At 36.6% G+C, this 27660-nt stretch overlaps 4 protein-coding genes across 6 annotated transcripts; 3 read left to right on the plus strand and 1 right to left on the minus strand.

Annotated features, from left to right (window-relative positions):
- Positions 1-418: 418 nt before the first annotated feature.
- Positions 419-4270, plus strand: LOC306885848 (interferon-inducible GTPase 5-like). Of its 3 annotated transcripts, XM_079442632.1 has the most exons (4): positions 1089-1216; positions 1578-1684; positions 2339-2903; positions 3072-4270. In XM_079442632.1, exons 3-4 carry the CDS (start codon positions 2339-2341, stop codon positions 3698-3700), a joined length of 1194 nt encoding a protein of 397 aa, XP_079298758.1. In that variant the 5' UTR covers positions 1089-1216; positions 1578-1684; the 3' UTR covers positions 3701-4270. The 3 variants fall into 3 exon arrangements, with proteins under 3 accessions (XP_079298760.1, XP_079298759.1, XP_079298758.1); XM_079442634.1 differs by lacking the exons at positions 1089-1216; positions 1578-1684 and adding an exon at positions 419-789; XM_079442633.1 differs by lacking the exon at positions 1578-1684 and having other exon boundaries at positions 1074-1216.
- Positions 421-13824, plus strand: LOC306885847 (interferon-inducible GTPase 5-like). The gene is made up of 5 exons (XM_079442631.1): positions 421-789; positions 9741-9802; positions 9947-10002; positions 10849-11416; positions 11644-13824. Exons 4-5 carry the CDS (start codon positions 10849-10851, stop codon positions 12270-12272), a joined length of 1197 nt encoding a protein of 398 aa, XP_079298757.1. The 5' UTR covers positions 421-789; positions 9741-9802; positions 9947-10002; the 3' UTR covers positions 12273-13824.
- A 1899-nt stretch (positions 13825-15723) lies between these two features.
- Positions 15724-19245, plus strand: LOC306884820 (translocon-associated protein subunit beta-like). Its single transcript, XM_079441031.1, has 6 exons — positions 15724-15830; positions 16504-16661; positions 16796-16894; positions 17218-17326; positions 17537-17614; positions 18760-19245. Exons 2-6 carry the CDS (start codon positions 16504-16506, stop codon positions 18868-18870), a joined length of 555 nt encoding a protein of 184 aa, XP_079297157.1. The 5' UTR covers positions 15724-15830; the 3' UTR covers positions 18871-19245.
- LOC306884819 (uncharacterized protein) lies at positions 19157-26665 on the minus strand. Its single transcript, XM_079441030.1, has 9 exons — positions 26580-26665; positions 25438-25640; positions 24394-24569; positions 24153-24242; positions 22758-22935; positions 22367-22636; positions 20426-20759; positions 20079-20227; positions 19157-19981 (listed from the first exon to the last, which is right to left on the minus strand). The coding sequence occupies exons 1-9, from the start codon at positions 26605-26607 to the stop codon at positions 19820-19822; spliced, it is 1590 nt and encodes a 529-aa protein (XP_079297156.1). The 5' UTR covers positions 26608-26665; the 3' UTR covers positions 19157-19819.
- Positions 26666-27660: the final 995 nt, after the last annotated feature.

Below are 27660 nucleotides of genomic sequence, written 5' to 3' on the forward strand. Positions count from 1 at the left end.
TAGGATATTATTTAATTACGAGATAGCCCAGTGTTTGATTTGGACCCTCTCTCGTGTAATTTACTTTCCCCTTCGATCAGTAGGCTAATGCAACATCATGGCCTCAGACGCCACACTGCTTTACTTATGATATTTGACTGTAGGCCTACCTGCGAGTTGGAGATTTTGCATCCGTTCACTCTCGAGCACAAACAGAATCAGACTCTTCTCAGTACATTATATTACATTTAAAAATATCACATTTAAAAATATCACATTGGGTTGAGTGTTTTATCTTGTCTCTTCGTTTGGCAGCTGGTAAAAACAAACAAACGACTAAAAACGTGTAAATACGTAGGGATATTGCAAGCTAAATTTAAAGCAATTTGTGTATTTTTGAGACTTTGGAGTCCCCTACAGTTAAGTGAATAGAATAGCTGCACACGTGCTTAATTGTTAAGTCTGCTACACGTGCATATTTGTTAACGTACATATTTGTTGCTGCATCAAAACAATCTGTGCTTCTCGCAGAATTTCGTCCCGTTCACTAAAGGTGTTTTGTTTGGCACACGGCCTTATAGCATCATTTGAATCTCTGCCAATCAGCTGACGAGTTAAATCAGGTGTGTTTGATTAAGGGGGGAACGCAAAATGTGCAGTGTTGGGAGTACTGCAGGAACGAGGTTTGGGACCAAAAACTGTGCTTTGAAACGAACTTCTTGGGTCATCTTGTCGAGCAAAACATTAAACCTGCGCAAAATTGTACCCTTCAACACCCCTTCAATCCGAAGGACCCTTTGAAGTGGCGAGGTAAGAGTTTATATTAACTGAGAAACATGGGCTAGGCCTACATGATATTACCATATCCCATACTCAGTCCCAAAGGGAATACCATAACAAGAATGTCGTCTGAAAAAAAAAGAAAAACATTGCAGAAGTCGTTTAAGTACAATAGCCTATGTTCTTTGTTTTGAATAAGTACTTGTTGTTCCTGATTGTGTTGCGTTGCGTTTGAAATTAGTAATTGCTGTCAATGATATATAGCCTATCAAAAAAAAAAACTGGTAAATATTTATGTGCCTTTGACTTTCGTCACTATGATGATTAATAGAAGCGAAAGTGAAAGTATTTCTTGGGTGGAGCTCGCCTCGGTTTTCCGTCCAAAAGTTCATTTCAAGATCATTTTCAAAGAACACAAGTCATTTCAGCTGCTGTGTGGATTGCTCCGAACAATTTGGTAAGAACTATACACGCTACTTGTCTTCATTGCGATGCATTTGTACTCCTTATAGTAGTATTCTTCTGGATATACACTGCAATAATACGATTTTCTGGTAGCCATTAACTTCTATGAATCAATAATTCATACTATCGATATGGATATAAATAAAACATTAAGTGTGAGCTGGCAGAATATAAACGAGTAGCTATCTTGTGTAAATAGGCCTATATTTATCAAATCGCCTTAAATACTGACATAGTGATGCATTGGTCAGCTTTTTGTTCTTTTAGCAAACAAATCTAACATTGAAAATACCTAAAGAATCAAGTTTCACATAATTTAGCTGTATTGAATGTGTTTCAAACTTTTCATACAGCTGTGAATTTCACATCTGTGAAGGAAATACAGCACTTCTCCTCTTGGTCTATTAGCTTAATTCTTCCTGTGTCTTGTGCTCGGAAGCTTTTAGTGGTTTGAAGAAAGGTAAGATTTCTATTTTATCATATTGTAATTATTGTAAATAATTCAAGGATCACAATAACAACCATTTATTTCGAAACAGAGTGATATCTGATACAGCGGGGCATTAGGCAGATACAGTATATGGGCCAGATAGCTAAATTGGAGTGTCAAAGGTCATTACGATTTCACAATCATGAACTCTTGGAATATTTCAACATGGCATAAAATTAATATGACTGGAGATTGTTAAAGTGGATAAGGGCAAATCATTGACGAAACGTAAATGTAATTTATAACTTATAAATCCATACAGAACTTCTAAAGTTAAGGTTTCATTGTGACAAAGATATTTCTCCCTTCGGCTAAAATGGGAGTTTCAGCTGAAATAAGTCACATTAAAATGGTTTAGCTCTTCAACTATTTAACTGTAACATAATTTAACCTTCATGATCTGACACACTTTTAGTGGGGTGAAGATGCATATTACTTTTGAAATTATAATAAATAATATACATTAAAAAATATTGCTTTATTAGGTTATTTGTAGGCTTTATAGGTCATACATTACACATTATATTCATTGCAGGTGTTTCTTAATTCATTTTTGCATTTGAAAGGCCTATTTTTAACTTTACAATACTTTTTATAACACAGTTGACATGTTTCTTTTTTTAGATGGCTACATTTGAAGATTGTGTAATAACCCAGGAGCACTTGGAGGATATTAAAGATTCCATCTCTACTCAGGATCTCCCATCAGCGATAAACACAATCAAGGAATACTTCAAAAAGCAGGATCTTGTAGAACTAAACATTGGTGTGACGGGAGAGTCTGGCTCTGGAAAGTCCACGTTTGTCAATGCATTCAGGGGTTTAGGAGATGAAGAAGAGGGCTCTGCTAAAACTGGCCCAGTAGAAACCACTATGGTGCCTGAAGTTTACCTTCACCCAAAATACAAAAATGTCAAAGTGTGGGATCTCCCTGGCATTGGAACACCAAACTTTAAAGCTGATGAGTATCTTGAACGGGTTGAGTTTAAGTGTTATGATTTTTTCATCATCATTGCTTCAGATCGGTTCAGAGAATGCCACATTCAGCTGGCCAAAGAGATCATGAGAATGGGGAAAAAGTTTTATTTTGTTCGTTCCAAGATTGACTTTTGCATTGCCGCTGAGAAGAGGAAGAAGAATTTTGACCAGAAAACGACTCTGGATACCATCCGAAAGGACTGCCAAAAAGGTTAGTTAGTTCAGTTCTCATGACAATGTTTTGAGCAACAAAGAGATGTAGATGTTGTCTTTCTCATGTAAAAACAATTGTCATTTTTTTTATATATATAATTATTCATATAAAAACATAAAAATCCTTTTCTGATATTTCACCATGTCCTGTCCTGATTCTGTCTAGGTCTGAGAAAGATCGGTATAAAGGATCCTGTCGTTTTCCTGATCTCTGGCTGGGAGCTCGGAAAGTATGATTTAAATGTTCTGCAGGAGTGGATGGAGAAGGAACTTCCACAGCATAAGAGACGAGTGCTGATGTTGGCTTTGCCGAATATTACGTTGGAGATTAATGAGAAAAAGAAGAAAGCTCTAGAGGAAAACATTGGAAAAGTTGCCTTCCTGTCTGCTTGTGTGGCAGCTATTCCTCTCCCTGGTCTTTCGATCGCTGCAGATATAGCCATTATAGCTGATGAGCTGAGAAAGTACTACCGTGCATTTGGTCTGGATGATCCATCACTGCAGAGGCTCTGTGAAAGATCTGGGAAGACCATAGAGGAATTGAAGAGTCTAATGAAGTCTCCTCTTCATCAGGGTATAAACCCAAATTCAATATTAACCTTGCTGGGTGCTGCATCCCTTCTGATATCAGAAGATGCGGTAGAATTACTTGTGAGCTTCATACCCATTGTTGGCTCTTTGGTGGCAGGAGGTTTGTCTTATCTGACTGTCTCAAGAATGCTGAAGAGAGCTCTGAATGACATAGCTGAGGATGCTAGGAATGTGCTGATGGCTTCATTGGAGACTGAAGTGTAGCTGTAAAAAATAATAAAAATATTCAACATCATTATAACGAACTGCTTTTGGGGTATTTGAAGACAAGTATATTTGTTTATCACATTTAATGGCAAAATATCTAATAGACATTTAGGGGTTACACTTTATTTTAAGGTGTCCTTGTTACAGTGTAATTTATACATTTTAAGTAATATTAATATTAATTACATTTAACTAATATTAATTAGCTACACACACTTACTATATGGTTAGGTTTCGGGTTTGGCTTAGGGTTACTTGCAAGTAATTATGCATAATTTATTGTTATTATAGTAGTAAAGTGCATATAACGTGGTTCAAGGACACCTTAAAATAAAGTGTTACCCATTTATGATAGATTTGTTTACATGCAATTACTAACAGGTAATTTTATCCAAAGCAACTTACATTTGAAGAAAAATACAAACAAATTAAATGTTTAAGATTTGATGGATTAATAATTGTAACATTCTGATAAATAACTGTAGTTACTATTGTTTTCAATATTATATTACACATTGTAAAAAAAAAAGTATACAATGACATACTGAGTGTATATTAAACATTATAAAAAAAGCATGCGTATTGTGTGTAACCTATGTTTATAGATATTATTAAATTGATGCCACTTTACTAGAACAAAGCCCTCCCTACACCTACCCCTAACCATACCCAATAGCACTGTATTATTAATTAGGCGTTTTATTTCCACTTTTCAAATAGGCTATTTCCTTTACTTCTATTGAAAATAAATGCCTTTTCAATATGATATGTGATGGGAAAAGGAGAAGGGCTGTGTTCCACTCCACTTTTAGACATGTACTCGCAAACTTCTCCAAGCACTTACCCTCGGTGGAATCCCTGATGTCATTTCGAAATGCGAAATGAAGCCATTCATGAAGTGGACAAGGGAAAACTATATGGACAGACCCTTGACCCTTCGATTTTGATGGAGGAAGCAAGGCTGCTTCATATGAACACCTCAGGCCACTCCATAGACCATAATGCAACAAGATAATGATGTCATTGAAGATCGCGTTTAATTCGTCCCCACCCCAAACAACTCTATAATATATAAATTTTACATTTATAACAGCCCAAACATACCTATATACTGTACATATAGAATGCTGCACCAAACAAATTCGTCAGGGAAAAATGTAAACGATAAACCAACTCCATAGCGGATTCTAAGGCCCTGTTTACACTAGTGCATTTTCATTTTAAAACGGCATTTTAGAATGAAAATGAGCCCCGTTTACACTGCCGTTTCCAAAATTATCTCCGTTTACACTACACAACCAAAAAAGGCATGTCACGTGACCATTCATGCAGGTACAACCATAGATTTGTAAAGGTAGATCCCCTATTATATAGATGGTGGACGCGTCTGCGTGCTTGGAGCAATCAAATGGGGAATCTCTACCCATACATATCTATGGGTACAACAATGAGCATGATGTTATTGTTTACATGGTCATCAAGTATGCTTGGAGAGAATGTGGGCAGCCATGCCATCGTTTTCAAAAGTCTCCATTTCCGACCTCAAAAACGCCGGAGTAGTGTAAACGATAGACATAACCGTACTAAAAGTTATGCATTTTAAAGCGAAAATGCACAAGAGTAAACGGGGCCTAAGTGATAAAGGGCTTAGGACATTTCAATTCAGCCCATTTGCAAGGGTTTGTCCAGTAGTGGGCCCTCATGCAACATAATCAATGACATACATCTGAGTAAATGAGACGGAATTTTGTGAGTGAAGGGCATAAAAAATTGACTGGAACTAAGCCAAGAATGAGTTTTTGCAGGCGTATGTTATGGACAACGAGCACAGGTGCATTTTATTGATGCACAGATACCGTGACGAGATCTTGAGGACCATTGTTGTGCCATTCATCCACGACCATCACCTCATGTTGCAGCATGATAATGCACGGCCCCATGTTGCAAGGATCTGTACACAATTCCTGGAAGCTGAAAACATCCCAGTTCTTGAATGGCCAGCATACTCACCGGACATTTCACCCATTGAGCATGTTTGGGATGCTCTGGATCTGCGCTTATGACAGCGTGTTCCAGTTCCTGCCAATATCCAGCAACTTCGCACAGCCATTAAAGAGGAGTGGACCAACATTCCACAGGCCACAATCAACAACCTGATCAACTCTATGCGAAGGAGATGTGTTGCACTTAATGAGGCAAATGGTGGTCACACCAGATACTGACTTTTTTTTCCCATCAATAAAATGCACCGGTGTTCGTTGTCCATAACATACGCCTGCCCATACCATAACCCCACCACCACCATGGGCCACTCGATCCACAACCTTGACATCAGCAAACCGCTCACCCACACGACGCCATACATGCTCTGCCATCTGCCCTGTACAGTGAAAACCGGTATTCATCCGTGAAGAGAACACCTCTCCAAAGTGCCAGACGCCATCGAATGTGAGCATTTGCCCACTCAAGTCGGTTACAACGACACACTGGAGTCAGGTCGAGACCCCGATGAGGATGACGAGCATGCAGATGAGCTTCCATGAGACAGTTTCTGACAGTTTGTGCAGAAATTCTTTGGTTATGCAAACTGATTGTTGCAGCAGCTGTCCGGGTGGCTGTCTCAGACGATCTTGGAGGTGAAGATGCTGGATGTGGAGGTCCTGGGCTGGTGTGGTTATACGTGGTCTGCAGTTGTGAGGCCGGTTGGTTGTACTGCCAAATTCTCTGAAACGCCTTTGGAGATGGCTTATTGTAGAGAAATGAACATTCAATTCACGGGCAACAGCTCTGGTGGACATTCCTGCAGTCAGCATACCAATTGCACGCTCCCTCAAAACTTGCGACATCCGTAGCATTGTGCTGTGTGATAAAACTACACATTTTAGGCCCCGTCCACATGAAGACGGGTTTCTCTGTATACGCATAAATTTTTTACCGTATAGGCGTTTCGTCCACACGAAACCGGCGTTTTCGAAGAGTGAAACCGATCATTTTTGAAACCGGGTCCCAGGGTGGATAAATTAGAAAACGCCGGTTTCATGTTTTCGTGTAGACGGCGAATCCGTATATTTTCTGAAACGATGACGTCATCAGCCCACGTCTCGCCCCTAATCAGCCACCACTACGTCACATAACAGCGACAACAACAACAACAATGTCAGACTACGTGCCTGTGTTCGTGCTGCAGAACCTACTGAGCTCATTAGTTTTATTAAAGCAAAATCTTCTGCTTTGTGTGTTAGTTTATATTCACTATTGTCATGTGACCCTCATTGTTTGTTTTAAGTAGCCATGTCTTTGCCTTTAGTTCTTTGTCGTGTATTAATGTTGTTACCTACTGTTGGTGAGTCTAGTTTGTTTCATGCCACGTCTAGTCTGTTCATGCCATGCCAAGTCTGTTCCACGCCAAGTCTTCATTTGGATTGTTTGTATTTTGGATCTCACCATTGTAAATAAACTGCACTTGGGTTCATCACTACGCTCGCCTTCAGTGGACTCATTACACCTACAAGCAGCCTGTAAGAGAAGTGGCACAACAGAGATTTGGAAAAAGATTAAACTAAAATTAAGCATCATTACATGTTTCTTATATTTAAATAGTATTTAAATAATCACTTTTGGGGCTTTACAGCTTTAATGCTCATCATGCCAAAGCCTGCTCAGTCACTGAGCGAGCATTTGGCATTATGAAGGACAGGTGGAGGGCCATCTTCTTCCATGCCCTGGAGGTTGACCCTTCATTCGTCCCAGATGTTGTGTTGGCATGCACCATACTGCATAACATTTGTAGTGGCAATGTTGGAGCCATTATATGGAGTTGTAATTTTGGTTTTATTATTATTTTTGAGTATTTAAGTAAGGGAATGATTAGTTAAAGGTGCGCAATGGAAGGCCAAACAAACTAGATAATAAATAGATTGGCATATCTGAATTTATCCCGAAGGTATGGACAGTGTATTTATTTTTATTCAAGGCAGAAGCACGCGTCAAAACTAGACTCTTAAACCATCTGCGCCCCTACAGGCAATGATGACATTATGGCAGTAGAAGAAGAGCAACCTGAGCAAGAAGAAGGGCTAGGGAGACTATAAATGGAAGTGCTCTGCATGAACACCTTGCTGCACAACTGTCCGCCCTGCAGGATCATTTGGTTGATCATGATTACCACGTACAATGTAATTGAACCGTATAAATACAAATATGATTGATCTTACCTTTTATCTTCATTTCACACGTTTTACTTCCTTGTTATTATTGTATTTATGTTATTGCCTTTGTATGTTCTATATTCTTGTTCCACACATTCAATACTCGCATCACATATCAATGTAGAATAAAGCAGTTTTTATAAAGTTACTGATATGACCGGTGTCTTCATCTCAGGTGAGTATACATAAGTTTTAACCATGAGATCGTCACCTAGAGACTACCTCTTCGGCCCTGAAAATTAATGTTTGTTGTTGTCCACTCGCATTATTAACAAACTATTCTGTTTGTCGCTGTAAAGCTGCTTTGACACAATCTGTATTGTATAAAACGCTATGCAAAATAAAGTTGACTTGACATGGGTACAACGGGCCTAAAGGCGCCCCGGGGTAAAAGGCGCCTTTGATATTATTTTCATCTAAACCACTAGATGGCACAAAAACATGGCTTGGCACGTTCCAAAACATCAGCTTTTCAAGATGCACGTGTATATTTATCTGATCTTTGACGCGATCGCGCGCATCAGTGCAAAGTTGATTCTGTGCTTACTTGATCTAATATTTTATGTTTTTTAAAATGTTGTAGATTTAAGTAGCAAATGAGAATCGCTTAAATTAATGCACATATTTTGAGACAAATGTCTTTGTGATTTTCAGTTTAAATTAAAGCAACAGTTTTTAAATATGTAAAAGTATGGTATTTGGGGTAAAAAGTGCCCCTGCTGTTGGGGCTAAAGGCACACAGTAATTAACATTATAATTAATAGATCGCTGACTTTTCCATTTGTTGACATGGCATAGTTAGATTCAGATGGTAAATCATATATTATGTTAGGTGTCCATATTAGAGATAATCACCGTGTTTAGAATGAAACCATCATATTTAAAAACATGATATTTATCATATCATATAATAAAATATAATTTGTTGTTACTACTGTAAATATATATTCAATTATTATTGGATCTCCGTCAATACTTTCAGAGTCCTAATTTATTAAAATGATTTTGTCTCTGTATTTTAAAATATATTTTTTATATATTAACATTTTAATGACAGTATATTTATTGAACAAAAAATTATTTTTATTTTTCAAAATAAGCGGAAAATACTACAAACTTTGCTAAAGTGATTGTTTTGAACAAGTATTAACTTAAACATTATTTTAAAAAACATTATTTTAGCTGAAGTATTTGTATCAATACCGTGTGCCTTTTACCCCATGGTAAAAGGCCCCTCTTGCCACCTCATACATTTATACGATTTTTAAACAAAATATACAACTTGAATGACTTATTTTCACACAAAATCTGTTGCTGCATTAATGTTCAATACAACGTATACATCTTTTCTGCAACTATACATTTTAGGCGCAGTGAATAGTAAATTTTTTCTTAAGGGGGGCCTTTAGCCCCGTTGTACCCTAAGCATTGAATTATATTACATATTTAAATTAAATTAAACCTATTGAGACTGGAACCTCACAAAATAAAACCTTACCATCTCAATTTAAGTATATTTATTCCCAAATTATTTCAACATACTGTTATACTTTTAAACTATAATTCAGATTTTATGCGATTACAGACCAGTACTTCTGTTGTTTTGATTATCAGTCCAAGACCAAACTGCACATTTACCAATGCATAATTTATGTGGTCTTCAGTCTTTTTAATGAGTGCAGGTCCTCTCCTGCCATGTTCACCTATGTTATAACAAAAGAGCCATTTACTTGCCTCTTAGTGTAGTTACTATGGTTGTTCATAACAGTGAAAGTGAAAGCATTTGGGTGTATCCCATTGTGATCATATATGTCTGGTTTGATTTTTAGGTGTATACATTCACAGATTTTGAGTTGCATCTTGGCAGAGCAGTCTTCCTCCGAAATATTTGGTAGGAATGAGGTTTTTTTTCTGAATTTCTTATTACTTCAACATCCAAAAAAAAGGAAATTTTTTATGATTCATTTGTACTCTTTTTTTTTTTTAATATATAGGTCCCACCAGTAATTTTCTAACTGAAACTTTCTTTAAATAGCATTTGCACCCCTGAGGAAACAACTGAGCTTTAAGCTTTGAATCAGAAGGACAAAGGTAAGAATTATATCTCTATGATATATCCAAAGTTCTGTCATGAAACTCTAGATGGCACAGTCCAATAGATTCTAACTCAATCTGACATAATGACATCATTATTCACATGGCACAGCTGATTTGTTTCTTTTCGTATCAGCAGCCAATGAGCTTGCTGCTTAATATTAAAATACTTGGCTAGTGCTTGCTGTAGCAGAAGCAGTGTACTTCAGAAAGTATCTGAAATCAACATCTATATCACTGTGCATACTGCGTGGTCTGCCTAATTAATTAAAAATTTTATCCGGGGTTCGCCAATAAGAGTATACAAGTTATGTCAATGACAGTTATCAAATGACTTAAGTAATGATATTTTACTCATGTTGATGCTGGGATCTCATCAGCTTTCAACATATGTATATTTGTTAACTACACATATTGCACACATTCTAAGTTAAGTTGGTCATCATGATAGCCCAGGCACACATATAAAGTAATATATGTGGTTCACATGACTCTTTGGAGCAGCAGCAGTATATCTTACATTCTCACAGCAGCATGCCTATGTATGTATTGGCAGTGGCAGGTCTGCCACAGTAGCAGCATAGCATATCTATTCCACCAAGACCAAACATATTAACATCGTCATGTACATTACCATGCTAAACTCTCCAAGAGTTGTCATGACAGAACTACATCTTTGCACTTGTGTTACATGCAACAACAGATAATTTGTAGATGATTTGTATATGCCAGCACATTTTTAGATGTCATCTGTTGATAGCTTTGTAGATGATTTGAAAAAACTTCAAGAAATTATTTCTGCTCAAGATAATTCAACAAACATAGTTGATGTTTCTTTTTTAGATGGCTACATTTGAAGATTATTGTATAATATCCCAGGAGGACTTGGAGGGTATTAAAGATTCCATCTCTACTCAGGATCTCCCATCAGCAATAAACACGATCAAAGAATACCTTAAAAAGCAGGATCTTGTAGAACTAAACATTGGTGTGACAGGAGAGTCTGGCTCTGGAAAGTCCACGTTTGTCAATGCGTTCAGGGGTTTAGGAGATGAAGAAGAGGGCTCTGCTAAAACTGGTGTAGTGGAGACCACTACAGAACCAGAGGTTTACCTTCACCCAAAATACAAAAATATGAAAGTGTGGGATCTTCCTGGCATTGGAACACCAAATTTCAAAGCTGATGAGTACCTTAAACTGGTTCAGTTTGAACGCTATGATTTTTTCATCATCATTGCTTCAGATCGGTTCAGAGAATGCCACACTCAGCTGGCCACAGAGATTATGAGGATGGGAAAAATATTTTATTATGTTCGTTCCAAGATTGACTTGAGCATTGAGGCTGAAAATAGAAAGAAAAACTTTGACCTGAAAAAGACACTGGATACCATCCGAGAGGACTGTGAAAACGGTTGGTTCATTAAGTTAATGAAATGGCAATGTTTTGACAAACACAATTACAGTTACATTTTTGAGGTTGTCCTTAACATTATGCTGTATTGTGGATATATCTTTGGCCATCTAAAACTGATATTACATGATTGTAGAATTCATGATAATAGGCATATTGTACATGAAAAATACAATAATCCTTTGTTAATGATTACAAAATTCACAATACCTTTTTCCTTTTTATAGGTCTGAGAAAGATTGGTATAGAAGATCCTGTTGTGTTTCTGGTCTCTAGCTGGGAGCTCGGAAAGTATGATTTAAATGTTCTGCAGGAGAGGATGGAGAAAGAGCTTCCACAGCATAAGAGACGTGTGCTGATGTTGGCTTTGCCAAATATTACATTGGAGATTAATGAGAAAAAGAAGAAAGCTCTAGAGGAGGACATTGGAATAGTTGCCTTGCTGTCTGCTTGTGTGGCTGCTGTTCCTGTTCCTGGTCTTTCAATTGCTGTGGATTTAGCCATCATAGCATTTGAGATAGAGAAATACTGCATCGCCTTTGGTCTTGATAAGGAGTCTATAGAGAAGCTCTGTGAAAGATATGGGAAGAGAATAGAGACTGTCGAGAGTCTGATTAAGTCAGCTTGGTATAAAGGAATATGCACAGGGTCAATCATAACCATACTAAGAAATATATCCTTTCTGATAACAGAAGATGCTGTTGAGTCTGTTGTTAGGTTTGTACCCATTTTAGGTGCTGTAGTGGCAGGAGCAATGTCCTTTTGGGCTGTGTCAACAATGCTGAAGAGTGCTCTGAATGACATAGCAGAAGATGCCAGGAATGTGCTTATGAGTTTGCTGGAGACTGAGGTGTAATCAGACAGATATATAAAGTGGTTGCAAGGTTTGTAATATTCAGTACTTAAAAGGCCATTCTTTTGGAAAGAACACAATAGTTCTGGCACATTTTATTTATGGAATTACAGTATTTTAATATACAATTATTTATATTAACGAATAAATACTAAATCAATACCATAAGCAGCCTGAAAAAAGATAACTGAATTTAGAAACTAAGAACACTGCATCAAACTGCAGTATCAAATGTGTTGCTTGCTTTCAAGCCTAAATATACAAATGTAAACAGCACTTCTGAGTGCTTCATACACAGCAAATCTTTAAACTCAGTAAAACCATTGGACTGTTATTGAATTACTCATGTTGAATTATACCAAAAGTGCAATATTCCTATAAAAAGTAATATTACACACTACATAAAAGTGCCATTTTAGTCTTAAGTGCTGAAAATTCATGAAATGTACTCCTACTTGCAAACTTAAGTATAAAAGCAAGTTATCACATTTCTTAAAGCTAAGAATCACTCTAACTCTCCCAGTTATTTAAGACAGCTCGAGAGGTCTTATTGGCCGTTTCTCAAACGGAAGGCAGAAAAAGGATGCTGAGAATCTTGAAAAAAAGTTAAAGTTTAAAAGACTAGATTATTGTTATTGTTATTATTATTATTATTACGCTGATGATACTCAGCTTTATATACCACTTAAGCGTAATGATAATTCTGCTGTAAATCATTTAACTGCCTGTCTCCTTGAACTGAAAACATGGCTTACAAATAATTTTCCACATCTAAATAATGATAAAACACATTGTTCTGTTCAGATCAAATGGCAAAACTGACTTGAGCACAACTGATTTGGGCTCTCTTACCCCATTTCAAGTCCACGACCCTAAAGATCTGGGATTTGTACTTGACTGCGAACTGAAGCTAGATAAACAAATTAATGCCACTGTGAGCTCCGGCTTCTACCATCTTTGTAGATTAGCGAAGGTTAAACCCTTCCTGAGCAGGAAGAGTTTTGAGACTGTAAACACATGCTTTCATCTCTTCGCGACTCGATTATTGTAACTCGCTTTATTATGACTTGCCGGTCTCATCTATACATTGACTTCAGTTGGTTCAAAATGCGGCTGCCCATTTGCTCACATCGTATTGGGTTTAAAATTTAGCTTTTTGTGTACAAGGCTGTAAATTGTCTTTCTCCTCAATATCTCTAAGGGTTGCTTACAATCCTGTTGGGTCACTGAGCTCTTGGACTACACATATGTTGTGGGTTCCCAGAACAAGACTAAAATGTAAATTTTGCCATTTGATCCGAACAGAACATCTTCTCTGTTGTTGGTCCCAAATTATGGAACACTCTGCCTCTATCTGTCAAAATTGCTTCAACAGTGTCTGAATTTAAATGTTTGTTAAAAACTCATATTTTCTCCCGTGCTTTTAATTGTTAGGTGATTGGGTTGTTTTAAGGTTTTAAATGCTGTAATTAGGTTTATGTTTTATGTACAGCACTTTGGTCAACTAAAGTTGTTGTAAATGTGCTGCATAAGTAAACTGAACATTGAACATTGCATATGTGTATGCTCTTTTTTTAAATTCTTCCATTACATGACCAATTAATTTCAACCCACAGGCTTTCAAGTTCTCCTTGTTAAACTCACGGATCTTCACCAATTCAAGTGGCATTTGTCTGGTTGTAGAAATAATTTAGTAACCGGTTGGACACAGACTTTCTTATATGTAACTGACATGTAATGGATTTTCAAGCATAGATTTCATTTAAGCCTAATGAATAGCCTAAAACAGCTAGAAGGGGGAAAAAAATCTACTTTTCTTTTTTTCCTATCCGCAGCCATCGACGTTAAGGAATGACTAAAATGAGGAAGGAAGAATGTTTCGGACGTTTTAGTTCATTCACATTGTGCCATCTCCACCCTTCTTTATTCATGCATATTCACTGATACCAACGCAAAAAATAAAGTCGCTATTGTGAGATAAAAGAAAAATTTTATCTCAATTGTCTAAATAAATTTTTTTTCCGAGTTGTGTGCTTTTTGAAGGTTAATTTTAGCTATATCCCAATGTAGTTGTTTAAACACATTTTAAATTAGTTGAAGTAATCTGAGAGCTGTAAGGGAGAGCCTCTATACTGTAAGGGAGAGCGGAGCATAACCTAATTTTTTGAGTTTGTCAGTATGTCGTCGTGACGTATTGTCAAGTATGGTGACCCATACTCGAAATTGGTGCTCTGCGTTTAACCCATCCAAGTGCACACACACACAGCAGTGAGTAGTGAACAAATGCACACACACACACACCGTGAACACACACCCGGAACAGTGGGCAGCCATTTATGCTGCGGCGCCCGGGGAGCAGTTGGGGGTTCGGTGTCTTGCTCAAGGGCACCTCAGTCATGGTACTGAGGGTGGAGAGAGCGCTGGACATTCACTCCCCCACCTACAATCCCTGCCGGCCGGGGACTCGAACCCGCAACCTTTCGATTACGAGTCCAAATCTCTAACCATTAGGCCACGACTTCCCCCGGAAGTGTATATGTGTAATCCACATGGGGTTCAGAGTCATTTTTATCCACAATAATTTCACACGTATCTAGAACAAATGTGTAACTTTGTTTCATAATTACAGTGTAGGCCTATGTTTTTCTTTATTTAGCCTACTCCAAAAGAATGGAAGTGAAATGTGACAACATGCCCCAGGTGGGGTACATTGTAAGATCTGAGGGTCACGTTGTAACATGACCATATGAGAGATTAAAATGTTATTTGATCTAATGAAAAAAATCTACAAAAGGCAAACTAAAATATTGTGTCAATTAAAAAATATTAAGAATTATAGGCCTACCCACTTCCCTCCCTCAGAACAGGAAATAGACGAGCCAAAACGCTTTACATTTCTTGAAATAATAATTTCTGAACCATTGACTGACAGTCTTTATTCACATCTCTCGTAATTTCTCATAAAAATTAAAATGACATAGAATAGCATTTGTTAAGAGCGGGCCACATTGTATGGCAGTGTTACAACATTCCCTGAAGCATTAAATAACAGATAAATAACAGTTTGATATTAAAATACTAGCAGATTTGTCTAATTTAAAAGGAATACTAAAAACTGAGATGAAAAAAATACTTCTTGCTATAAATAAATGCTCAGCGATATCTTCAAAACATTTTCGAATTTTGCTGTTTTCGCATTTTTTTTAGCTATATAGTGTTAATATGACAACTACACAGGCCTACCCTCAATTTTATATGAGCATGGAAGTAACCCTGCGCACCCCTCAGCTTAAACCTCCTCACAAGAAACGTATGACATAAACTATAAAATAAATATAAGGCTAAATTGTCTGAAACTTTAAAATAAAAAAATAGCCGTATGCATTTAGTCATATCTGTTCATGTTTTGCTCATATTTGTTCAGGCCGGAGCAGTAGGCGGCGCTGTGGGTTTTAGAGTGTTTCCGTACACACTGTGGACACGTCATGCTAGCGGAAGACAAATCATCTGCGCGTGCGCTCAACTCTCTTCATAATTTTGGGTTCAAACCAGCGGACGAAGGTAAAGTGACTGCTAAATATATTATTGTTTTTAAACTAAATATTCTGCGAATGGCACATTACAATATGTTTTGTCTTTATTATGTAACGTTACTTTATACGCAAGCAGTCGACGTTGTCTGTATAATAATCCAGGGCGATTGTGATGTTTGTCACATTTTTGATATGTAATAGATTAACTGAGCTTTGTCTATCAATAAATGTTTTACAATAGTGCATAAAAAACTATTATTTGAGCTCGGTACAATAATTTTGATGAAATTTAGTAGTTTGTCGTGGGCTTGTGTTGTACACGTAAGCATAATTAGTGAATGAAGTGTCGTAGTTTTAAAACGAGTAAATCTGAATTTTAAAAGGTGTTTTAGACTTATTTATAGTTTTGTTTATTATAAAACTGTACGTTAAGTTGCAAACATAAGCACTATTTCAATAATTCATTCATTCATTGTTGCACTTTAGGACAAGTTGTTAATGTTCCTTGTTTTCCTAATAGAATGCATTATATATTCTAGCCTGTATGAGTTAATATAGTTCATTTTTACTTATTTTTTTTAATCAAGTGACGAGATCAAATCGTTTTCCAACCATAGTATTATTTTTTTTGTGTGTGTGTCATTTTATGCAACAAAATGAGATGTTGGTTTAATCATTAAATATGCCATTTCCCTCCACAGATGAGGCTGCTCTGTGTATTTGCTCTGGTTGCTGTGGTGGGTCTGGTGGCAGGAGAAGAAGGAGCTCGTCTGTTAGCCTCCAAGTCCCTGCTGAACCGATATGCTGTAGAGGGACGAGACCTTACCCTGCAGTACAACATCTACAACGTGGGCACCAGGTATTGTCCTCTCTGTCTCAGAAGTTCAGCATATCACTGTTTAACAGATGGTGGGCTTTGGGTTATGTTGGAAACATGTACATACAGTATTAAAATCTATTTTATTTAAAATGTACTTTATTATTTTTTTCTAGTGCTGCCCTGGAGGTTGAGCTGTCCGATGACTCGTTCCCCCCTGAAGATTTCGGCATTGTCTCAGGAATGCTCAATGTGAAATGGGACCGAATTGCTCCGTATCCTCCTCAATAAGCAATCGCTGTCCTGTGTACTGTACCTTTTTGTTGATGTAGAGAGATTTTTTATTTTTTTTTTATATTGACTTGATGTTCTAATAATAAATATATGCTGTTTTCATTTTTTGGTTTGTTTTTTACTTTAAGTGCATTCTGAGTACTTTACACACTTTTAGTAATCCCATTAAGCCTTCAATCAATCTCTTCTGGCTGTTACTGATAGCACCTAATATCATCCGTACTGTATCAGACTCTCAGGATGGGATGCTTTATTTATTTTTGTTCTTTAGTAGATTATGTTCCTTAACTCATCCTCTCCACAGTGCCAGTAATGTTTCTCACACAGTGGTTCTCCGGCCTCTAAAAGCTGGATACTTCAACTTCACCTCTGCTTCTGTTAGTTACCTGGCCCAGGAGGGTGGACAGGTTGTGGTGAGTGGAGTCCCATGCTATCTTTCATATACACAGTCAGCATGAGGAAATGTTGTTGTTGTTTTTTACTGTGCCTAAATTAGCTGATATTGAGAGAGAATTTTTACCGTATTAATGCCAAAAATCAACATTTGGCTTAATGTTTTATTATTACAGTCCATGTAAATGTAGTTACTGGCTGTTAGCTAAGACTTCTCTCACATTGCTCAGGTTGGTTACACAAGTGCTCCGGGTCAGGGAGGCATCCTTGCCCAGAGAGAGTTTGACAGACGCTTTTCTCCACATTACGTAAGTGTTTCAATATAGACAATTGTGTATAATGGTCTTTAATGTATGATAGCCTGTGCTGTTATATTGATATTAGAGCTTGTAAGTGAATCACACATCAAACTTGGCTGAGAAATTACTCCCAAAAGATATTTTATAGTCGTTGTGTAAAGCATCAAACAGACATTACAAAAAGTAGCTTCCGTAAGAAATATTTTATTTGATAAAATGTATTACATATACTCTTTTTGGACCGTGAGAGTGAGTAAATGGTGACACAATTGACATTTTTGGGTGGGTGAACTATACCTTTAATTATTAACTTCATTATTACTATGGAAATATGAAATTAGTTCTTTAATGAAATGATCCTCTAAATAATAAACTAAAACTGCCAGTAGGTGGTGGTAAATGTCTTAAGTCATCGAGTTATTCATTCGATTCGTTCAAATGGCTGATTCATTCAGGAGTGAAGTAAATGGTTCTTTATGAATGGTCCATTGAATCATTAGGCTTGTTCGACTTAAAGTGGCTCATCACCATCAGACCGATCGGTATGTGATATCAAAGTACCGCAAGAGCTATAGAGAGCAGACAGCTCCTTATGCTTTTGAATTGCCCTCGCGGTACTTTGTCATATACCGATCGATCTGATGATGATGATCAGCTTCAACGCCAACGTGCCAAATGATTCACTCAATTCGTTCAAAACGTGAATTAAGAAATGAAATTCCGCTGCGTGTTGCTCGGAGACGAACAGTTCTGCTTTGTCTTTATATATTCGTTGGCAAAATTGAGCAAAACAGACAACACTGTGTCTAAAGTAACACAATATTAACTTCTTACTTACTGAACTGCTGTATAAGATCAGTATCACATTTGCACTCGTGTGATATTGCACTTAGCCTATTGCTTTGTGATATTGCTCAACTATATGATGTAAATATGAGCTCAAAACACAAACTCAAACAGGGGCATTTTTGCCCCATATCTTGAATTTTAGGGATGTTCTATGTTCTCTAGGCTTCATCACGCAGTGAGTTGTTGTCCTGACTTATATTTGTCATCAATTAACTGTATGAAATGTCAGATGACCCACATAGGTCTGGGGCGGGGCAAGTGCGTTTAATGTGTTAATTTTAACGTAATCTCTGTTTTTCTAAAAGCTGGACTGGGCAGCTTTTGGTGTCATGACCCTTCCCTCCATTGGCATTCCTCTGCTCCTGTGGTACTCCAGCAAGAGGAAGTACGACTCATCAAAGAGCAAAAAGAACTGAGTTATCTAATACAATACAAAAACAGATCAGGGATCATTGTGTGAATGGGAGGGGGGGAGGGGTGAATTATGGTGGAGTTGAGAATGATGTTTTTGAATAAATTAATTACCCATATTGGGGTAAATGGTCAATGATTTAATCTGTTTGTAAGTGATGTTGGTCTTCATCAGAAAATTTGTTTTAAGGATAAGCATCAAATAGGAGGTTCACCATCTGCTTTTGGTATTAAAAGTGGCCATTCCATGGTGGCTTCAGGTGCACCATCTTATTTTTTGTTTTGTTTTTTGTAATGATTCTCATGCTAAACAGAACTGTGCAGCTCTTCATGATCAATGTGGGGCTTGTTTGTGGAAATAAAAGGGGGTTTTACAGAGATGTCTCATTGTGTGTCTGGTCACTCACCGAAATATGCTTTCATCTTCGTGTCTGCTTTCTTGTTCTGTGATGTTCTTCTCATGCAGTGATTAGTGTGTTCTTAGTCTGTTATGGTAATATCATCAGCTAAATAATTCAAGCTAGTTATATTATGTTCTATCAAACCTCACTTGAAGGTATCGCCAATCTTTAGGCAATTAAAAATGAACAGGGAGGACTGCAATTCACTGAAACAAAATCAGTTTTTGGTAATCCCAATATATTTGATTAAAAATGAGAATGAAATTATTTACTGTGCAATTATAACTTTGAATGAGTGACTGATTCTATGGAAAAAAAAAACCTGTATATTCAGATACAATTTAAAATAAATGAAAAACACAGATAAACATGCCTACAGCCTCCATAGGGAGATCACTGTTAAAAAAGCATTATAAATGTATATACAACTTCTAAGCAATGTAATGTTTTGGTACACATATGTCATCCTAATATCACTATGTTGATTTTTAATCTTGTTATACAGAGTTTACAAATGATATACTTTTTGGTGAAGTTCTATACAATTGTGAGGTCAGCGTTTGTGATTTGGTGGGGGCAGACATGCTCTAGAGCTGGTTGGTCTTTCAGGAATCTGCTCATAAATGGAGCTGGAGGAAGCGTTCATATATGGCTGCTCTGAAGGATGAAAACCAGACTGTTGAGGTTGAGTCATCAGTGGGGACGCACCAAAACTCTGAGGGAAAAATCATAAAATGTTGCATTTTTATAACAGATTGTGCACTATATGCTACACAGAATATCACTCATAAAATATTCTCATGGATATTTACCTGCCCAGTGAGCTCTGGTCGCAAAGGACCATGAGCAGATCTTGGGGGAGGTCTAAGAGGAAGACTAGGCCCGGATCTTGGTATAGCTAAGCCTTCTTGGGTACCCTTGATGTTCACCTCTGAATACAGATGATTCTTTGGAAGGTTCTCTGAAGAAAAGGTCAAAATATGTACCAAATAAGCATTTTCATGTTTTATAATATATGTATCATTTTAGTCACTCTATTTAGTGCATGGTTCTTTTGAAAGCATTTCAAGTCATTCTTATATTTGAACTCCAGACAGTAAATGTTCAAAACTAGTAAGTCCTGAGCAAGTTGTGATGCTTGTTGTCCTCAAATTCTCACCTTCATCCCCTGCTGCCTGCCTCCTCCACCCCATGGCATAGCAGTCAATCTCTTCTGGACGACTGCGTGTGTGCGGGGTTTCTTCATAAGTGTGCATGGGCTCCAGTTTCCAGTATTTCGGGTCTGCTGCTGTTGTGTCAAAGTTTGGGATGGATGAAGGGGTAAAGGCTGCTGTCGCTTCCTGGAGGTCAGGTTGGGCACTGAAGTTGGGGGTATTTTCTGATACTGCTCTGGGGGGTTTGTTAACTCGAGCATACTGGACATCAATTGGAGAAACTTGATCCCCTGTTAGATTAAGATTTGAGGGTTTTTCAGCAACCCCAGAACTGCCATTCTAGAGGGAAGAAAAGGGTAAGGTGTCCTGTTAGTGTATAATATTATAACTTTGACATTAAACACTTAAATAAGTCATGATTAAACTCTTCCTCTCTTTACCCTTAGGAAAATTAAACACGGGTTTATTATGGTAAAGGTGTGTTATGTTTTGCGCCGTATTAGCATATGCATAAGCACAGTTTTACTACAAATACCATTGTTAAACTATGGTTAGTGCAGCAAAACAATGGTTAATTTGTGGTTACCATGGTTTGTGTAGTAACCATGTTTTTTTGCTTATAGGCTATTTGTAGTAAAACCATAGATAGATAGTTGTAAGATGTTAATTATAAAGCACTAATATGAGATAATATATTATTCTAATATGGTTACTATATTTATTTTATTGGCATATATAATAGTTACATGTATAAATTATAAAAAACTGACAATGTTTAATGTACTTTACATACATATAATAAATTAAACATTACCTTGTCATAGTGTTTTATCATTTATACATATAAATATTATATATTATATATTTTCTATAATGTATTTCTATAATAAAAATACATATCTGATATAACTTATTATATAATTAGCATCCTTAACATTATTATTCATGACCCTTCCAAATAAGGTAATAACGGACCATTTCATTCTAGGGAGAAATCCTATGGTTGTAAATGGACGTGTAAAACCGTTTCTGGAGAATTGTTTCCCTTACCTAAGTCACATATCTAGATATCAGAGAACCATTTAAATATTGTATCAATGCATTCTATGGCACCTTTAAAATTAATCGGTTCAAGCGAATCATACTTGTTGCAAAGCATGTTTGTTTGTTCGTGCAGTCACCGATGACAATGCGACAAAAAGATGCTTTTCTTGGAATTATGTCACCGTACACAGTCTACTGCATCAAACCCAAACAGATCTGGTTTATATAAAGTTTGCCAATAATCTGGAAAAATTCTGATGACGGTGTAAAATTCAACACCTTGCTGGAATATTCTTAAAAGAGTGCTTACTGTTGTTAACGTAAGAGGCTATGCAGTCTCTACAGTGTTCTTCGTGGTTACTAACTAGATGGTTTGTAGGGTATAAGGGAGGTAAACCAGTGGTGTAGTCCTACAGAAGAAAAGTGGTTTACTATTACCCAGTCACCAAAAGCCAATTTAATTTAAAAATAATTTATATTTATACTTATGATTTTCTCACACAGCATAAGTGGAGAAACCTCCTGTAAGAGTATTTTACAGCGTGTAGGTGAAAAACAAAAGATTTATACAAATACTGAATGGATACATTACATAGCCTACATAAAGCACGTAAAGAGCGCTCCCTAAAAAGCTGTCACTCAGACTGCACTCAGTTTCTCCCATCACTAATAAGAAAACATTTCTTATTTGAATGCTGCCTTTTAAGCTCTATAGTGTGAAGATAAAAGTGGGGCTTGAAAAATACTAACCAAAAGAGGATGCTCAACAAAGAACCCACCTTGATGATATTCTTATCCACAGATTTGACTTATAGGATTTTTTATGTTTTATTATGCCTCAAAGTGTAATATAAGGAATGTGAGAGGGGGAAAAAATGACACTTTGCTTGTAATCTACTCACTTCTAGCCCAGGAGGCGCTGTTTCAGTTCCACACTTGCATTCTGGCATCGAGTGGGTCTTTTTTAGTGGCTTTCTCACGGCTGCATACTGCACTGACTCTTCTGTAGCAGAAGTGGTCTTATTGGAGGGGTTTGTGGGGAATGAATTCAGAACAGCTGGACTGATGGCCATGGGCAGTTTTGTCTGCTCAGGATCTATTGCTTTTCCATTTCTCTCTTCTTCCTCGTCTTTCACCCTCCACCTATTAATTTCCTCAAAACCCCCATCAGGCTAGATAGCAAGCAAAAAATACAGGATATGAAGTGAGATGACAGGAAAATCAAATGTAAAATCATCTTTAATATCTGTATTAAAAATTGCAAAGATTCGCTAGGGAAAAATGTCCATGTACCTGTATACAAGGTAGAGTCAACTTCTCATTAAAAGGCCCCACAGGACTACTGGTGTAGCAGCTGATTAGGTCATCCAGGCTTCTGTGACGGCTGTGTTCTCCAGCAATTAGATATACACTATCAGATGATCCATATTCCTCCTCTTCAATTATGAAATGACGACACCGGTCTTCTCCTCTGGGGTTTTAATGAATTTGTTATTTAGTGAGTGAGTGAGATTAGAGATGTTGCAAATACGTACAATGACACCGCAATGTAGTTGAACATGATGCATAGCAAGTGGCATTCCATTAGGAAACTAAATATCTTACTTCTGTAATACACTATTTTACTGGTATACGAGTATTTCAAAATGAACACTGTTCAAGCAAAATAGGTACGAAAATGATAAAACAATAAGTATGTGTGCATACAAATATTAAAATATGTTGTGAAAATGATGATGGAACAAACTGATGTATGTGCACAATTGAGAAATTAATATTTATGAAGATCAATCACAGCCCATGTCTCACAAGGTAAATATTTAATGAAAAAAAATCTATGTAATACAAACATTTTCGAGAAATAAGTAATTTGTACATTTCCAGAATTGGTAAGGGGAAAATACATTGTGTATCTGTGTGTATATAATATATATATATAATTTTTTCCACTCACCCCCAATTTTTCCAACCACCATGTCCCTTAAGGGGCTCCATAGTGTGCAGATGCCTTTGATTTTTAGGTTGTCAGTCAGTCACATTTTTTCGTGACTCTTCCTGCAGTTTACATCGGTATGCCAGTAGGTGGCGAGCAAGTCTGTCTTTATGAGTGAGTTGTTTAAATCATTACCTCAACTGATTTGTTCAAACATTGATTCGTTCAGTAACAAAAGAAGTGACTGTTTTATTAGTGAGTAATTGAATCATTCACACAACCAGTTTGTTCATACTCTGATACATTCAGGAACAAAACACCACTACAGTATGTTGTACAAGAAGTCAATTTTACTTATTACCTCATTGTATATTGAACAATTTTTTTATCCAACCCAATCACATACTTAAGGCCTGTTTATACCAAGGAATAGAACTATAACAGTTTTTAATAATCATTCTAATAGAATGAGAATAAGGTAGTCCAACTATAACAGCAATGAGGAATGATATCTTTGGAATTACTTTCAGAACAAGTTTTTCCCGCTGATGAACGATACGAACTTTGACAGCCTATCAGAATCCACCTGAGTTTAAATGGCTCAAGCTTTTTAAATGGCAGGCATCAAAACTGCAGCATAAACTTATTATAAACCGAACATTATTGTGAATTGATGTGGATGCTAATCATTCTAGTTATCTTTATAGTTATCAATTTTAGTGTGAAGAAAGGTTTTTCATGTTCAAATAAAGTACCTGTAAGACAGCACAAAGCCGATCTTTGACTCGCTGAGCCTCAGCAGGAAACAGCCTTGTGGCTTATCCTGTAGCAGCTGTTCCGCTTCCCTGAGAGAGTGAGAAAGACAGGTTGTGTGAAAATGTAAACCGAATAGGCTATATGTATTTGACACTGTTTCACATCTGTGTTTGTGCAACTTTGCTTGTGCACCTGTTTTTCTGTTATGTTTTTGGAAGAATATTTAGATGTGGCTGTAACCTGCGTGTAGCGAAACCATGGAGCCAGCGGGGAAGAGGCTGTCCGGGCCTGTGCAGTCGAGGCAGCTGCGTTCTTTCAAACCACAGCAGAGTGTGAGCACGCAGAGATGGAGCCAGAGCCTCCAGGGGCCTTACGGGACCCAAAATCAGAGCAGGATCCATTCGCTTCACTGTCATCTTTAACAGAGAGAATCCCAGTAGGATGTCATTTAGATGTCATTTAAAATATTGTACATAATATATTTGGCCTAAAAATGAAAATCACTGTAAAAAGTGATGCTGACTTAACTTAAAAGAACTGAGGAAACCCATTGCTTAAATGATTAAGTAAATAATAATTAAAAAAGAAAGTTAAGTGACAATTGACAATTCGCTTTACTTAAACTTTTTTATTATTAATTACAACGGGCTTCCTACATTTTTTAAGTTAAGTCAACTTATCACTTTTTACAGTGATAATAAGAAGCCTATTTATGAAATATTGTGTGTCATCAAGCAGCATTCAGACTCAACCAGAGTAAAACAAGCACAGTTTCACAAAAGTAAAATATTTCATTGTGTTTGGGGCAAATATCTGCTCTCCTTGAATGCCGAATTTGGGGGCTATAGCTAACTGCTGTAATCACTGTAAAAAAAAAAAAAAAAGGTTGTTTCGGCTTAAAATAATTTGTTACCCAGCTGACTTAAAATTTATAGTTCAGTCAACTAAAATATTCCAGTTGGCCCTTAAATTAACATTGAGTATCTTAAAATTTCAAGTTGACTAAACAAACATTTTTAAGTCAGTGGGGTAACAAATTATTTTAAATTGAAACAACTTTTTGAAACTTTTTTTTTTTTTTTTTTACAGTGAAGCGTTGTCAGTTTTGACCTTGTTGTTGTTCGATTGACCAACCTGCTATTTCTTTGCTTCAAAAGGCTCTTCAGAGAACAGCTGAACCGCTGATAGAAGTGTTTTTGTTTTGAAGAAATTTTAGCATATGCACATTTTGCCTTTGAGGACATTAGAAGTTTTTTATATATATATATTGCTTGACAGATTCACCTCATTTTCCTTCTGCTGGCCCTGGTTTAATTGCTCTGTCTCTTGTTGTGCGGTGGGACGACATTTTATGCTCCGCCGGGGTTTTACGGGAGGTTTCTTGGTTGTGGGATGGTTCTCTGGAGCTACAGATGGACGGGGCTTTGGTCTTGGGTAATGGGCAGGAAGATCGATCAATCGCTCTTCTCTCTGCTGAGAATCAGCATCTGTACAGAAATAAAAGAAACTCTAAATTTGATCATTATAGCAGACAGTACTGAAAAACTCATCAACAGTAAATGAAAGATGGATGTGAACAAAATTGAATTTGTTAAAATGATTCTCTTAATAGTGCCCTAACCTTTCGATCTGACTGTTAACTGCCTTTTGAATGTATTTATCCTTAAATACATTCAGATATAATATTAACTTGTAGATGGCAGTATCTAAATATAAATATAGATGTCAGTGTGCAAAATTTAGAAGTTGAGATGCAGATAGAATCACACAGTCAGGCTCAAAATAACCCTGAACGGAAATGTCACGTTCTCTACAAGCACGCCAGCAACACAGAACATTCTAGATATCAAACAATCAACAAAACAATAATGTTACAAATATTAAAGGCTCTGTGTAACATTAATGCTGTTGAAAGATTATGCTATAGCCATGCAATCAGAATTAGTTCGTGTGTCTAAGCATTATAGTATACAGATTATCATGTAGATTTGTATTGTTATTTTATACTACACAAAGTCTAGCCAATTTCTGTTTTTTAAACTAACGCTCAATTCTATATTAATGCTAGTTTGCTTAGAATCTATTTTAACACATTAAAACAAAATAAGCTCAGCTTGAGCACCATATAGATTCATTCTGATACTAAACCTAAAAAATATATTTACCTTCACAAAATGATTAATTAAATAACCTTCTCAAAATAACAGCTATATCTGACATTCTAATAAATACAGACATTTTAAGATTTTAAAAGAAGGTTTTTCCAGTCGTCAGTGTACCGTCAGAAGAAACAAGTAAAAACAACTTCTTAAAACCTTCAGGTTGTGTTTTGTTATTTTTTGTAATAAAACACGGCTGATTTCCAGCTAGACAAAAAATGATTCTATAAGTTCAAAAGGTGTTAATATAATAAAGAAATAGCTGACCTTTAATCTTTTGGTAGTTAAAGTCCATTGTCAAGTGCAGGATGTAAAATGCTACCTCTTCCTATCTGTTCTTGAGTGTTTCTGCCTCATCCTGTTTAAATGCATGTGTGAGTGCAAGAGAAAGAGAGCGGAAAAGGTCACAGGCAAAGAACTGATAGTGAACTGTTAGTGATTGTGTGCAGATTTCATTTTCAAACTTCTTGTGAAATATTCAACTGATGTACTAAAGATCAAATAAACAACCTGACAAATTGCTTTTGAAAAATAGTGTAGAACTCAAATTGCATCAGAAATTGCCTGTAAATTTCACAAAGAAACAGAAAGTAACACATTGAACACAAGATTTTGAAGTAGAACAACTGAAATGCTATTTTCTTTTAAAACATACTCCAATGATTACTTTGCCACAATTTCTGTTTTTAATCAATTAAACTACGAGTATATAATTACAACATTCTTTAAAACAAAAGCTTTGAAAAGATATGTATTAACAATAGCTTGCAAACTTGATGTGTAAAATGGAGGTCATCTTAAACTGATTGAATTTTTAATCATAATGTCATGTTACTGCAGTTTTATTGGGTTTCTGTAGATTTTTTTAAGGTTTTTGAATGCCTGTCTATAAAACAAAACTCATGTTGTTTAAAACTCTCTGTTGAATGTTTCCCTCTTCAACACAAATTGTGAACATGTAAATTTGTGTCTGTGTATTCTGTATATGTGCATGTCCTTTTTTTATCTTTGTTTATGTTTGAGCACAGTGAGTGTGTTGTTAGGGTGAGACAGAGACAGACAGAGAGAGAGAGAGAGAGAGAGAGAGAGAGAGAGAGAGAGAAGAGGCAGTTGTGTCACATGACTTGCTCACCACACAGGATGAGAAAGAACAACCACAATGAAGGTGAGGAAAAAAGAAAGATGACAAAAGAAGTGTACAAACGGTAAGCAGAATATTCTGCCCAGTTCCCACAAGCTGTTCTTTAAATTTGACAGAAAAGCCACATTCCTTTACATTGTTTTGGTATACATGATGAGATTTCTTCTTTGTCTTTTCTTTCTTTATTTTTTCTATTTTTCATTTAGT

Source organism: Barbus barbus (genome assembly GCF_936440315.1).
Source record: "Barbus barbus genome assembly, chromosome: 19".
NCBI classification, from domain to species: Eukaryota; Metazoa; Chordata; class Actinopteri; order Cypriniformes; family Cyprinidae; genus Barbus; species Barbus barbus.